This window comes from Argiope bruennichi, chromosome 2 (genome assembly GCF_947563725.1).
Source record: "Argiope bruennichi chromosome 2, qqArgBrue1.1, whole genome shotgun sequence".
Taxonomy (NCBI): domain Eukaryota; kingdom Metazoa; phylum Arthropoda; class Arachnida; order Araneae; family Araneidae; genus Argiope; species Argiope bruennichi.
The window spans coordinates 30,075,234-30,089,815 of record NC_079152.1 but is presented as its reverse complement, the minus strand read 5'-3'; the positions used below and the strand labels follow the sequence as shown (position 1 = coordinate 30,089,815).

Genomic DNA, 14,582 nt, shown 5'->3' with positions numbered 1-14,582 from the left:
AATGAATCTGAAAATAATTCTTATTATGCACATTAAAATACTCAATAAAAGCTTTCACATTTTAATATATACTTTCATATTTTAAAAAAGAATGCATTTTTAATAACATGAAAGCATATTTTAAATTATAAATTAACTTTTAAATTTACAGGTTAAACAATTTTTGAAGAGAATTCCATAAAAATTTTTGATGTCATTCAAAGAAGTAAGATATAAAATAAGACAATTCCAAATTATATCTATTTTCGTAAAATAATTTTAAAAATATATAACAACAGCTAAAAGTTTAAAAGATAGTATGATTTTCGAATTTTAGGGGCCCTTATAAGCTTTACAAAAGGATTGTCTGGTTATAATAAATGAACCCTTGTATCCGATTCTACTCCTATTAAATTTTAAACAAAATTTCATTTTGAACAAATGAGAACCAATTACACCTATAGAAATAATTTATGAGTTTTTTTAATTAATAAAAAAAGCACAGAAGCACAGAATTCTGTACATAGTAAAAAATTTATATAGCATAGAATATATGAATAATTAAAATATTATTGAATGAAATATAACATCATGCAAATTCAAGTCAGATATTATTAACATATATAATAATCATGGTTTATTCATGAATTTTGAATTTCAAAACTAACCTCAAGAGTTTCTTCAAGCCTATAGCCATCAGCTCTGCGCAGATAATTATGAACTTGATTAAAGTCATACTGGCACATAAGATCTATGTATGTTTCTACCACAATTGGATCCACCATCGGTACATCTTTGTTACCAGGACCGGAAGAATTCAAATCCCTGAAATTCATTCAAAATTTTAATTGATATCATATGTAAAAAAAAAAAAATATTTCTTTAAATTTAAATTCAAGAAGAAAATATTTACTTATTGCTAAATAAACCTTGCAGGAATTGGTATAAGATTTCTGGCATATTCTAATAACAGAAAGAAAAAAAATTACTAAAAGAATACTATTCATTTAAATTAATATACAATATATCATACAATAATATACTTACATTCAAAGCCTTTACAACTGTCAGGATTTGATTAGGGAAAAATTCCAACAGAATTTGAGAAGTTCGTTTATTATCAATGTCCACTAATTGCTATAGAAATATTTATAAAACAATAATGTTATTTAAAAAACAAAATAATAACAAATATTAAATTAAACAATATAGTAAATGAATAAAATGAGCACATTACTTCAATGGATGAAATAATTTTTGCTTCTAGAGCATCCTTTTCTTCATTTGTTCTCTTAGGATGGTTCAAAATTTTTTCAATAAAATAAAAAACTTGAAGCTAAAAAGGAAAGAAAATAAATCATCATCATAATAATAATTAGAAATCATTAAATCAATAATTGATAAATTATAAAGGCTGCTTTCAAATCACAAATAACTGGAAAAAATAATTATATATATATCCTCTGCTGTAAATATTGCTTTTTAAATAATGTAACAAGTATTCTACATAATATAGCACTTTAAAAAGAATCATCTTTCTCATTTATAGAATTTAAAATACCTTATTCAGCTTATAATTTTAAAAGTCTGCTGATCAGAAATATATAACAGCAATCTGGTTATGCTCTTAAAATTACCAAAACGGGGTGGGTCGGGTATCACAAATACTGCCACTGAGCTACATCCAAAAACAATAGTCATTATTTAAGGCACAGATGGATTTACTAAAATTTCCTTCTTATGATCAGCAAAATAATCATGGGGGGGACATAAAAGGAGGGAGAAAAAAATGAAGAAAGGAATATGATATAAACAGATTATAGACGAATGCATTCCTAAATTTTTTTAATTCGAAAATTGAGATAGAAACTATAACAGAATTTGATATCATATACAGTTCAAATTATAGTTCAAGGAAAAGATTCATTCTTTCAGTTTCATCTTTGTCCAAAATAACTGACCAATGTTTGGAAGCAACAAAGATTGTTTTTTAAAAACTTGTGATGGTTAATAGCATAGGCCAATCGATAATTACGAAAAAAAAAAAGTTTTACATTAGAACCTAAAATAAAAATGTAGCAAGTTTTATTACCTAATTAAGATAAATACAAGATTCAGAAATACAAGATTTTTGAAAAGGAGCCAAATGATTGAATAGCAAGTTAAATCTCTAAGAGCCCTAAAAAATAATAATAGGAAAAGCTACTAATTGAATATTATACATTGATATGTCGAAAAGTAATCATTTCTGTATTGCCATGTATTAACTAAAGCAGACTTTTAAAAATCATGAAGCAATAATTTCATCTACGATTAATAGATCAGAAAATCCTTATTTTATAAAGAAATAGAATAAAAAAATTCACAATTTCCACAAGGAAAAAAATGATAAATGAATTTAAAAAAGTGTAACGATAAACACACACAAATATGTTGGGAGGGGGAAAGAAAAAACATATTTAAAAAAATACCTTTCGGGATGGATCATGCAAATAACATTCAAGGATTTTGTCAAACTGCTGATGTTTTTCATATAGATGTTCACAAACTCGATAGCTATAAATTATAACAAACAATAATCGATAATGTCAATATATTGTTCAAAAGTATTTTGAAAAATATTTTACTTATCAAAGATTAATTCTATTATAAATGACAGAAGTAATAAACAATATATGTTATGATTGAGAAAAACAAAAACAAAATGCAGATTTATTTTTGACTTCTTTCATAGAAAGATTTCAAAAAATAAATCATTGATTACAAAAATACTAATTAATCTTTCCAAAACTTGATGTCAAGTTTAAATATTAGCCAAATTTTAATATTTTTACAATACTAGAAATATTATTCTAATTCTTTACAAATATGTTCAGTAAAATGTGATGAGGAAGACATGGTTGTAGGAATGCTAAAACTCAATCAGTGCTTCCTTGTCAATTTAACTTAAGTTGAAAGATAAATAAGTTATCACATTTCATAACAAACATTTTAATAAGTAGTAATTTTATCAATACTAATAATAAAGACGAGTATATTTGTGTGTGTGCTGGCATTTTATAGACCAAATTGTTTTATCTACACTTACCAAATTTGGCACATATGTACCTTTGAGATCGAAAATGAGCATCTCAAAGTACTTTTTTAAAATTTCAATTAATTAAACAATTTTAAAAAATTCTGTGATAAATTCCGAAAATAGTACAATACAAGCATGACTATTCTACCATCTCAAAACTTAAAAAATAAAATAAAAAATAGTATCATTTTAATGTTATCAATCAAACTATTATTCAAATCTATCTTGAATTTAGGTAATTTTTAAAAAATATCTTCCCGTAATTTTTTAACAATAGATTTCATGGTTGAAATGAAATTCAAACCATTTCTAACGTTTTATAAAACATTTAATCAAATGATTTTTTGAAAACTGACAAAGAAGCATTCTGTTTGATATTTATATGATTTACATAAGGAATAAGAGAGTGAAGAAGTTATAATACCACTAAAGTTAAAAGATAGATTAACCTAACATTTACATTTTTATTAGCAGTATATAGTCACAACTCCAATAGGATGGCTCAGATGCACAATGAATAGAGAATATGCAAGATTATTGAATTAATAAAGCTTTATTGTCTGACTTTAATGTTTTACCTTGCTTTAAATGAAAATCTGTTAATACTTGAAAGTTTTTTTCTTAGGGTAATCACAAAAATGAAATTATACACAAGAGATTTAATTGGAATTAAATACAACTTGTATTCACAACAAGACAGGCAGTTGCAAAAAAGCATTAAATAAAAAATATTTGAAAGTAAGGAAAGAAATCATTGAAAAGTCACATAAATTTGTAAAGAAACAAAGTGGAAATATGTAATCTTACAATTTTGCCTTTTCAGCCAAGGCAAGAACCCTTTCTTCATTCACTTGTGCTAAACCTCCAGCCTGTAGCAGCTCCATTAAAGCTTGCTGCCTTTCTTCAATACGTGTCTCATCTCCAGGATTTGTCAGATGTTCCAAAACCTAATATAATATGTCAATTAAATAAATGTATCACAAAAGAAAAAATACATATTTTTTAAATAAAAGGTAAAGAAATAAACTGATGAGCAAAAAAATCATATTTGAAATTTCACTAATATTAAATTAATGTTCATTCAAGTTTAGAAATAGGATAATTAATGCATACAGTTTCCTAGAGAAACAAATAGACTGACTCAAACTATCCGATGATTCTTATCTTAAATTTTTAATTGTAGACACATGCAAAGAGAGACAGAAGAAGAAACATTTTATAATTTTCTGTTTTTACATTTCCTTGTTCAAAATATAATTAATTCTATTAGCTGGAAGATATGAATATTAATTAATGTTTTTAGTAATTATCCATTAGAAATAAATAAAGTTATCAGATTCATTATCAGGTGAACAACATTACAATAAATCAAAAAGCTAGTTACAAAAATAATATTTAATAAAACATTTAATGATAAAATTACTTGGGAGAAATATATCATTTATCAATTCTGTAAAAAAAAAAAAAAAAAAAAAAAAAGAGAGAGAGAGAGAGAGAAAACTATTTCAATCATTTAAGAAGTTACATCATATTCATATTCCTAATTAATATAGCTAATAAAATACCAGAAAAAATTCAATAATAAATTAATATACAAATAGTTTCTTAATAATTCTATCCTATTCTAAAGGAATCATTTTCATCTCCCACTGAAATTATAACCTATCCAGATGTAACAAAGGATTGTGGACGATTAAATGTAATTTAAAACAAACCTGCTCAAAAAGAAGCCTGTTCACCATAATACTGTTTTCTTGTTTTGCCATCTGCCGAGCAAGGAAAGTAAAAAGTGCACCAATTTCTGTAGGCTGTAACAAGCAAATATTTTTAAAAGAATTAAGAATAATGGTGGAATAAATAATTAAAAGGATGTAAAAATGAAATTTAATATAATCATCACCTTAATTTAACAGATAATAGATATATTTTATCTGTTAAATAATGTTTTTAATGATTTCCAAATCAAATAATATATGGTTTGGGAAAGTAAGCTAATATCTTATTTCTTCGCCTTATTCATTTCAAATCAAAACAAATTTCTAATTTTTTTTTGACAGTACTTAAAAAAAAAAAAAAAAAAAAAAAAAGATTTATGATTACAAAATATTACATTATCAAATTTAAAATTGATATCTTTAATTACTTTTTTTACTCTTTGTCCACTGATAACACTATTAATAAAATAATAAAAAAATTATAAAATGTCAAGGAACTATAAAAATAACACACCAGAAAGCCTTCACTCTGCACCATTATTTTAAGCAGAATATCAACCACCCTTTGTTTCTGGGCCAATCTAAAAGAACAAAAGTTTTAATATTTCCAAAATAAGAATTATAGTTAGAATGATACAATCAGAAAAAAAAAAAAAATAATAATAATACTTAACCCCATTTCAGTGCTGAATTCTGGCTCTTCAAATGCCTGTACAGAAAGAAAGAGTCAATAAAAGACTTGAAGACGAAAATGCTTTTTAATTAATACAAATAAAAAAAAACTTACTAAGGCCAAAACATTTAGGAATTCTCTCGTATCAAAATGAAGAAGAGTTTTTAAATAAGGGTAGATTTCAGAATCTGTTCAAAGATATAGAAATTTATTATATAAGTTAATTCAAAAATCTACTTCATATTATATAAAAGGATATAATAAAAATTTCTCCAGATATGGAAATAAATCAGTTTACAGTAATCAGTGCTGTAAAAAAAAAAAAAAAAAAACCAGTACTTGTTGATTTTTGAGATTCTACGATAAATTAACAAAAAAATGCAAATCGTCGCTGACTTGACGATCGGCAACTCGACAGAAGCGATCTCGGCACAATCTGAAGATTGCCATGTACATCTGGAAATGTAACCATCTAGGATATCATATATAATTAGCCGTCTCAGGCGATTGATTAGCCAGGGTTGGTTGGTTGGTTGGTTGGTTGTTTCAGTTTTTTTCTGGCGCAAATGCCAAGTTTGGCCATGCTGCGCCAAGCAAATGGTATGATTAGCCAGGGATATTGGCTATATTTGTTTTCAGATAAATGCTTAGATATAATTTCATGACCATTATTTCCCAAAATTATCTGATATTAAAGCAAGTTATTTTAATTAACTCACTCAAGTTCTATTTATCATGTATCTTTCTAATGGAGAGACAGTCCCATAACAATATAAGGCTATTAAAAATGTAAATATCCAGTTCATATCTTTTAAATTTCGTGGCATTTACTTTTTTATTTGTTTTGTAAACTTCTAAGATATTAAAATTCTTTTTCCTTGGCTTTCAACAACAGAAGAAAGTCCCATGATTCAATTTTTCATGAAACAGTGAAAGCAGTTTGAAATTCAGGGTAACAATATAATCTATTGTTGGATATTAGATAAATATTTTTAAAAAAAAACTGCCAAAAGTTTAAAAAATTTCCAACGATTATTAAATTGACATAATTAAAAATACATTTTTTTTTAATATTTTGAAACAGTGTGAAATTCACTTTAAAGGAATTTTTGGAAGTTATTGCAAAAGAATGCGAAAATTCAGTTTAATTTTTTAAACCAACAAATGTTAGGTGTACATTCTCACCTTTTAGGTACATATGTACCAAATTTGGTATTATGAATCAAATGGTCTGGCATGTAAAGCACCAACAAACACACATTCATTTTTATTATTAATAGAGATGGAACTTAGCGAAATCTGAAAATCGCCCACTCATTATCTTGGCATAATCATCTGAAAATTGGCAGTAAATATGGAAATGCAACAATCTTGGTGAAATCTGAAAAGTGCCAAATAGACACAAAGGGTGTTAAAATAAAGAAATATCATAAAATCTCTATTTCAGAATTTCAGGCGATTTTACTTACAGCTAGCACTTAACAGACTAAGTAATAATAAATGCCATCAAAAACATAACTTGTAAAAAAAACCAAGTCTCGCAACTCAGTTCTTCTATCGTAAAAAGTTGTGAGATCCATGTAACACCAAGTCGGTCCATTTATTCAGTCCCTACTTAAGGGTCCTTCTGTCTTAAGTTATTACGTAATTAGCTAACCTAACAACATCTTATGGTGACCATATCAATATTAAAAATCTCTTATGGTTTAAATAAATAGATTGACTTGGCCATCGCATGAAAACACAATGTATCTTTACATTAAATTAGATTGCATTAACATATTATATTAAATTAGATTGTTTAGTGCGATCGCCAAGTCAATCTATTTATTTAAACCATAAGAGATTTTTAATATTGATATGGTCACCATAAGATGTTGTTAGGTTAGCTAATTACGTAATAACTTAAGACAGAAGGACCCTTAAGTAGGGACTGAATAAATGGACCGACTTGGTATTACATGGATCTCACAACTTTTTACGATAGAAGAACTGAGTTGCGAGACTTGGTTTTTTTTACAAGTTATGTTTTTGATGGCATCTCATTTCTTTTTGTAGATAGTCCTTTTCTTATTTTTGTATGTAGTCTTCCCCTTTTTCCTTTCCGGTACTACTTCTTGAGATTCAGCCACAGTTTTTCTCAAAGCCCAGTCTCTGTCTCTATGGGTTTTTCTCGTAAGCTTTGATGTTACAATTTTTGACAAGTCTGGACGATAAATGCTTCTTAGTCTGTTGTATTCACAAATTGAGGATTCCTGCGCTTTAATACTTGCAAAGTCGACATTTATTAGATGTAAGCCGTCCAGACTTGTAACTCTCAGAAGTGCCACGTAAGCTTGACCGGATGTGAACGCTGCAGAACCAATATCCATCAGTGCATTATTTAGACTTAGACCGTGACTTTTGTGTATAGTTATAGCATAGGCTATACATATGGGAAACGGTTCGCGATGAACATAAGCTCTATTAATAATTTCAAATTTAGTTTTGACCGGACTAAGCTCGTAAACATGTTCTTTATTAAATGCAATGTATATTTTCTTAATTATTTTTTGTATTTTCCTGATCAACCTTTACTCTTTGCACTATACCGATAGAATCATTAACTAAACCAAGACTCACGTCAATATTTCGCCTTAACATGACTTTTGCTCCTATTTTTATAACTATGTTCTCTTCCAGGCCTGCAGTCATAGAAGCATCGTCTTCATATTTTTTTATGCATTCACGAGCTCTTTTTGTTAGGTATCTGGGGAAATTTATGCTATCTACAGCTGTAAGTTTTATTTTGGGATGTAGAAGAGATTTAAGCATTGCAGTATTTAATTGTTGACACATGTTTTTTGTAGATAATAAGCAAACGATATCATCAGGAAGTTTCGAGAGGTGTTCAATTATTTCAATTAATCTGTTTTCATTTGAATTGGATTTGAGAGTTATTAATCTAGTCGAGAGTAAATCGCGGTCTTTTTGTGTAGTCACATCTAATCTTATTCTATTTAGTATTTCAACAGAGTCAAAATCATTGAGCTGTCGCATGTTAATTGTAAGTTCATCGTATATGAACAGTTCAGTCCACAGATTCGGTACACTGAGGGAACCTAATAACTTGTTAGTTTCAGCAGTTGATAGTTTTTCAAAAGGTGACTTTTCTCTTACCGGCGGACGCTGTAAGAGATCTCCGAAAACTACAAGATGTATTTTTTCCAAACTACCCATTCTGATCGTCTCTTGTGTCGAATATTTCAGATAAGCGTAAGTAAATATATGTTAAACATTGCATATCATCGACACTTCGTCTATTATAAACAACACTACTTCTTTCAAATCTGATCTCAGAAGGAGCACTTCATCAGAAAGTTGTTTGTACTTCGGTATTTGCTTGTGTTCTACAGGCAGTTGCAATAGTCTATGTATAGTCAATCTATTCTATGTATAGTCAGCTATTCCTGCTGGAGTACTAACTGCCACTTTTTTTTGCTTAAATAAGTCTTAACCCAAATTTTCAGAGTTTTTATTAAAAATCTCTTTCCAGTGCCACTAGTTCCACTCACAAAACAGCGTAAAACGTCAGCGTTATTATCGGTTGTGTCCATTTTATTTGTTATCACATCGAAGACTCTTTTTTGATCGACATTAAGTTTTGCGATCATACTTTGAAGATCAGTTTGCTTTCTTCTACCAGATTGATTTTCTGAAAGTCACCCATTGCGTTTGCAGCTTCCACGGCTTCAAATTGAATTATTTCAAATTAGATATTGTTAGAAACCTGTAATTTTGAGATTTAATTAATTTTTCCCAGCGAGAATAGTGTCATCATATGAAAGACCGTTTTACAGTAATCTGTATTGGATGCTGCCGGATTCCGAGCCAGTGATACGAGAGCTTGGTGACAAACTTGGCGACCATTTGGCGACGAATTTGCCGACAAAATGGATAATGCTCGAAACTTCGAAAAATTTATCGATCCGTCCATTATTACATGGATATTTTAGTTTTTCCTTGATTTATACACTAAACACTAATTGTATTCTAAATTTGAAGCTTCTATGTCTGCTAGAAGTGCCTTAGAGTTTTGATGATCTGTCAGTCAGTCAGTCAATCAGTCAGTCAGTCAGTGACAAAATTCACAAACTTTGACTAGTTATAATTCTTAAACTACTGGTTCAAATTTAATGAAATTTGAAATATACCGTGTTTATATAATGCCTGCTTGGTTACTAAAAATTCAGGCTTCTAGTTTTATCCACAACGAAGTTATAGGGGGTTGAAAATGGCCTGAACTGCTTCGAGAAAAGGATAGTACGGCCGTGCCGCTTGTTTTTGCTCGACTTGGTGGGGGCACTGCCGTGCCCCCAGAAACAGAAGCTTATTGCACATGCTGATTAAAATTCCTGGTACAGATTTTAAAAGATGATAGAACAGTAACTGATAAGCATAAATGCAATATAGTGCATCTGTGAAAAATTTTCAATTTAAACAAAGATTAAGTAAATTATATACATCACATAAGCATAATTATTATTTAATAAAATGAATTTATGTTTGAAATTACATTTATGTTTATGCAAGAAATGTTTAGAGAGGAAGAAGAGAAGAAAAGAGATAAAATAAATGAACATGTTTCCATTCATATAAAAAAAAATATTCAATAAGTTTTTATAAAGAAAATTTACTCAGGAAACAATTTAAGTAAATTTTTTTATGTACATATTAATTTTGTAAATGATAGTTTTTACTTTAAATGGTGTTTAATATTGACTTTACAATGCATACAACCAATATTTGCAATATAAAACATTCTTCAAATAATTTTAAAGCATACCTTCCATATTCTTTCCATGCAAATTTGTAACACAGTGAAAAACTTTAAATTTAACATCGGAAACAATATCTGGAGGAATATCTCCCCAAGGATAGGCTCTTCCTGCTAAACAGCAACTACACATTAAAAAAAAAAAAGAATCTATACATTAATTTTTGGAATTTAACCACTTTAATAAATAAATATCCTTAGAACATTTTTGAAATTATAAGATTACCTAATATAAACAAGAAGTTTATTTCCCAGCTTGATCTGGTCATCTGTGAGTTGTTTCCCTCTGCTTACAGCTTTCTGAAGATTCACCATTAATTCCTAAATAATCATACATAGATTAATCAGTAAAAAGTGATTCATTAATAATTTGTCAACTAATAAAAAGGTGTCATCAAATACAGATTAATTAAGTTAAAATCAGTTTTGTTAATTACATTTTTTTCATAATGAAACCAAAGCAATTAAAGGACCATAACATCTTAAAGCATCAATTATAAAAAAATGTTGAAAGTAGATGTAAATAAACCAAAATTAAGCTAATTAACTAAGGAGACCATATCTACATTTACTAGTTCAGCTAAATAAAATCAAATTAAAGATTTAAAATATTTACAAGCTAGTCAATGGATTTAACAAATTAATACTCATTTAAATTATTTCTTTAAAAAAATTTAAATTAATATGTCTCATACTGTAAAAAATTAATTTCAATTTGATTTTGAGAGTTTCAATTTGGATTAAGCCATTTATTAAAAGGAAATAAACTATAAGAACATAAAAAAAAACTTCATTTTGGTAAAATAGTGTTTTTTTTATCTTTTTTTTCTTCTTTATTTGAAAGTTAATAAGATATTTTAAAAATGTTATTAGTTCTATATTCATAAATATCAAGAAGGTTAACAAGTCTAAATTATTACCTCAAAGGGGGTGACATAATCATTCATTCCATGATTATATATATAAATAATTGCATCATACAATCCATGCTCCCAACACAAAGTCATAACCTGAAAAAGGAAAGTAATATTTCATTTTGGCCTTGAACAATTAAAACCAAGTATTTCTGGTTATGTAAAAATAATTTACAATAATTTCAAATATTCTAGGTGATAAAAAAAGTTATCAGTACTAAAAAATTATTTAAACAAAATAATAATAATAATAATTCTTTTTTTTAAAAAAATTGCATTTCAAATTTTAAAAAGCTAAACAATAAGTTAAATACGATTTTGAGCCAAACAAATTTAAGTAACTCTCACTTAATAAATAACCGAGAATAAATTTTATTTAAAGATAATATGAAACATAATAAAATATCTTTTATAAAATGTCTTGTATTGATTTGATTGATTTATTAATTCATTAAATAAGGTAACATTCTATTGATAGTCACATTGCAAACTAGTGTGTAACCTCTTAATCAGTGATTTCTCTCAAACTTACCATTCATTCAATTCAAAGTTTTTATGTGTCTGTGCTAAACTTTCTATATTTAACTTTTTTCTGAACTGCTTTTAAATTAACTAGGAAAAATCCAATTTTCAGGCAGAAAAAAGCCCTTTGATAGGTTTATGCCTTATTCTAACAATAAGATAATCTCATATTTTTTAACTGGGATCAAATGATGAGGGAGGCATCTGATTTACCAACTTATTTTTCAAATTTCTATGAATACGTTTCAATTTCAACAAATCCAAAGCATATAAATCCTGCAATAAAAGAGATTTTAAGTTGAACCAAAGTAAAATATAATGATTTTATAACAATTATGCAGCTACCAAGTTATAAAAAATTTAGATTTAATTTAATTATTTGAGTATCCTGTTTTACAGGAGGGCTATTTTACATTGAAATTCATGAATTCAAATCATAGGCCGGATGAAGAAGATGATGTCTGAAATTCCATTTGAAAATAGCAGTTTCAGAAGTAATTGCAAATTAAAAAATTACATGCATTACAAAAAAATTACTATAAATTAAAAACACTATAAAATTATGATTTAGGACAAATGAAATATTAAATACATAAAAGACAAAACGCCATTGAAAGGTGTTTTACCTGATGAATATCCAAGTTTTCTATATTCAGTCGAACAATGCAAGCTTCAAGGGCATCAAATAAATTTTTTTCTGCATAATGGTTCACAAAGTCCTTCACAATCTGTGGAGTCATTGATTTCAAACGTCCATCTAATATATAAGTTTCAAGGCTTTCTAAAAACACTCCAAGAGCCAATGGATCAGACTGAAAACTTTCATACATTTTTCCAAAAAGAAATTCTCTAAAATGACACATAAATGAGCCAAATTTTATTAGTAAATTAGAATAAAAATAGTAGCCTTATTAAACAAAGTATAAGAGAATTTTTGTTTCACTGTATAATAAATAATAAATGTACAGAAAATAATGCTCACAAGTAAGCAATAACAATTATTGAATTTTCTTTATTGTGTTCACAAGGTGTTAAATATATGCAATAATTATATCAGATAAAATATTCATTTTATGGAAATAAGTATGGGAAAAATCTCATTTGTTTTGATTATTTTGTTATGACTTTTTTTATTATTAACTTACTTATGGTTTTGTTCCTTGATAAAGCACTAAAAGACATTTTATATAAATGTTTCAAAACATTTCCTTTGAATTATTAGAGTATTTGTAAATATCAACACTATAAAAACAGAAAGCTTATGTTAAAATAAAATTATTGTATTCTTTGTCTCTAAAACTAATTTCAGCATAACAATTCAATTACAAAATTGGTTTAAAAAATAAACTGTCTAGTAATATTTTACCATTAAAAATGATTAATATAAATCAAGAGATTAAAAATTAAAGACAAAATGGAAATAAATAACCAATTATAAAATGATAAATAAAGCTGCTTATATGATTTTTTTTGACACTGAATGATAACATTTCAAGGGTATTCATTGATATCCACATTTAAACCAAAAAGATTACTGAAGTATCTAGCACTATCTTTTGTTTTCAGAATACACTGTTCTTCATTAGCAAGCTAATGCATTAAGGACTTCAGTTAGCTGAAGTCACATCCAGTAAGAATTTTAGGATTACCTTAGGTAATCTAATCAATAACTCTGTTACATTAAAGATCAAATACTTAATTAAAAGGTTTTGTAGAAAATATATAATTAAATTTTAATAATTTTTAATTTAAACAACATTTGATTTGTAGCTATCTTTCTATTTTATATTTTATTCTGTCAGTCTCCTCATATTAACCCCTTAACTGAAATATGTTGAAAAATTGTAGAAATAAAATTTTTGGGTGTACATGTGAATTAAGTAGGATATGCATAACATATTAATGTGCTCACTGAAATTTTTTTAATTAATTCTCAGAAATGTATGTTAATTAATTTAAGTGTCAATTTGTATAAAGGTATCTGTTGAGAATCTCTCATAGGAGTAAATGGAAATACGTTGTTCATAAGCAGTAACGTTAGATAATCTAGTGAGCTATTAATTTGGAACATCAACTTCCTACCATCAAACATTTTTTCTCCATAAATTCAAAATTCAAGTACTTTCAGTAGAAAGTTATCTTCAGAAAATATGATAATCATTATTAATTCTTAATAAGCTTCTCTATGTATAGCTTTTCAAAGTTACATTACTTTTTTTAGTATTGGTACTTTAAAAAGATGCTTAGAAAAACCAATATATCAAACTATTTTTTCATCAGAATACCCCCTAGTAATGAATATTTATTCATATAATATAGATATAGATCATATAATATAGATATTTATATAGATAAAGAAGGAGAAGAAAGATAAGCTGGATAAAATAGTAGGCTATGGATTAGAAGTTATCACAGATAGCAGTGTTTCCATTGACCAAATGATTTACAACAATAAGTAGCTACCATATGCGAAATCTATCCATTTTGAAGATATGCAGGAAACTGAATGGCAAGATTGTTACCCCATTAGTACAAAATATACCCAACAACACTGTTATGAAATTTTCACGATACTATCTGGTATTCAGAATATTGACCAACATTGTAGATCAAACAATATTATGTAGATGGTATAAAATATATCATGCTAATAATGCAAGTGGGGAGTAAGAAGTCATTAACTAGCCACATATCCATTACTGTACTATTTATACTATTTAACAGATTTCCATCATAATACTCAATATAGTACATACCCCTCCTTTATGTATAATAATTAATATAGTAATGCTATTTTTTGACTGAGATAAAATTCTTCTCTCTTTATGATTGTATGCATTGCTTTTGAAACAGCACAATATATATATTATATATATATACTTTG

At 27.2% G+C, this 14,582-nt stretch overlaps 1 protein-coding gene across 1 annotated transcript in view; it reads right to left on the bottom strand.

Moving 5' to 3' along the window:
• Positions 1 to 14,582, bottom strand: part of LOC129960432 (vacuolar protein sorting-associated protein 8 homolog) — a 39,637-nt gene that overhangs the window by 9,548 nt on the left and 15,507 nt on the right. Inside the window, exons 19-32 of the mRNA XM_056073861.1 lie at positions 12,325 to 12,547; positions 11,183 to 11,272; positions 10,489 to 10,583; positions 10,272 to 10,387; positions 5,561 to 5,634; positions 5,448 to 5,482; positions 5,288 to 5,354; positions 4,774 to 4,866; positions 3,866 to 4,005; positions 2,451 to 2,535; positions 1,217 to 1,315; positions 1,027 to 1,116; positions 893 to 942; positions 648 to 804 (exon numbers count right to left, since the gene is read on the bottom strand). Coding sequence (XP_055929836.1) covers positions 648 to 804; positions 893 to 942; positions 1,027 to 1,116; positions 1,217 to 1,315; positions 2,451 to 2,535; positions 3,866 to 4,005; positions 4,774 to 4,866; positions 5,288 to 5,354; positions 5,448 to 5,482; positions 5,561 to 5,634; positions 10,272 to 10,387; positions 10,489 to 10,583; positions 11,183 to 11,272; positions 12,325 to 12,547 — 1,414 coding nt within the window. The remainder of the gene's footprint in view (positions 1 to 647; positions 805 to 892; positions 943 to 1,026; positions 1,117 to 1,216; positions 1,316 to 2,450; positions 2,536 to 3,865; positions 4,006 to 4,773; positions 4,867 to 5,287; positions 5,355 to 5,447; positions 5,483 to 5,560; positions 5,635 to 10,271; positions 10,388 to 10,488; positions 10,584 to 11,182; positions 11,273 to 12,324; positions 12,548 to 14,582) is intronic.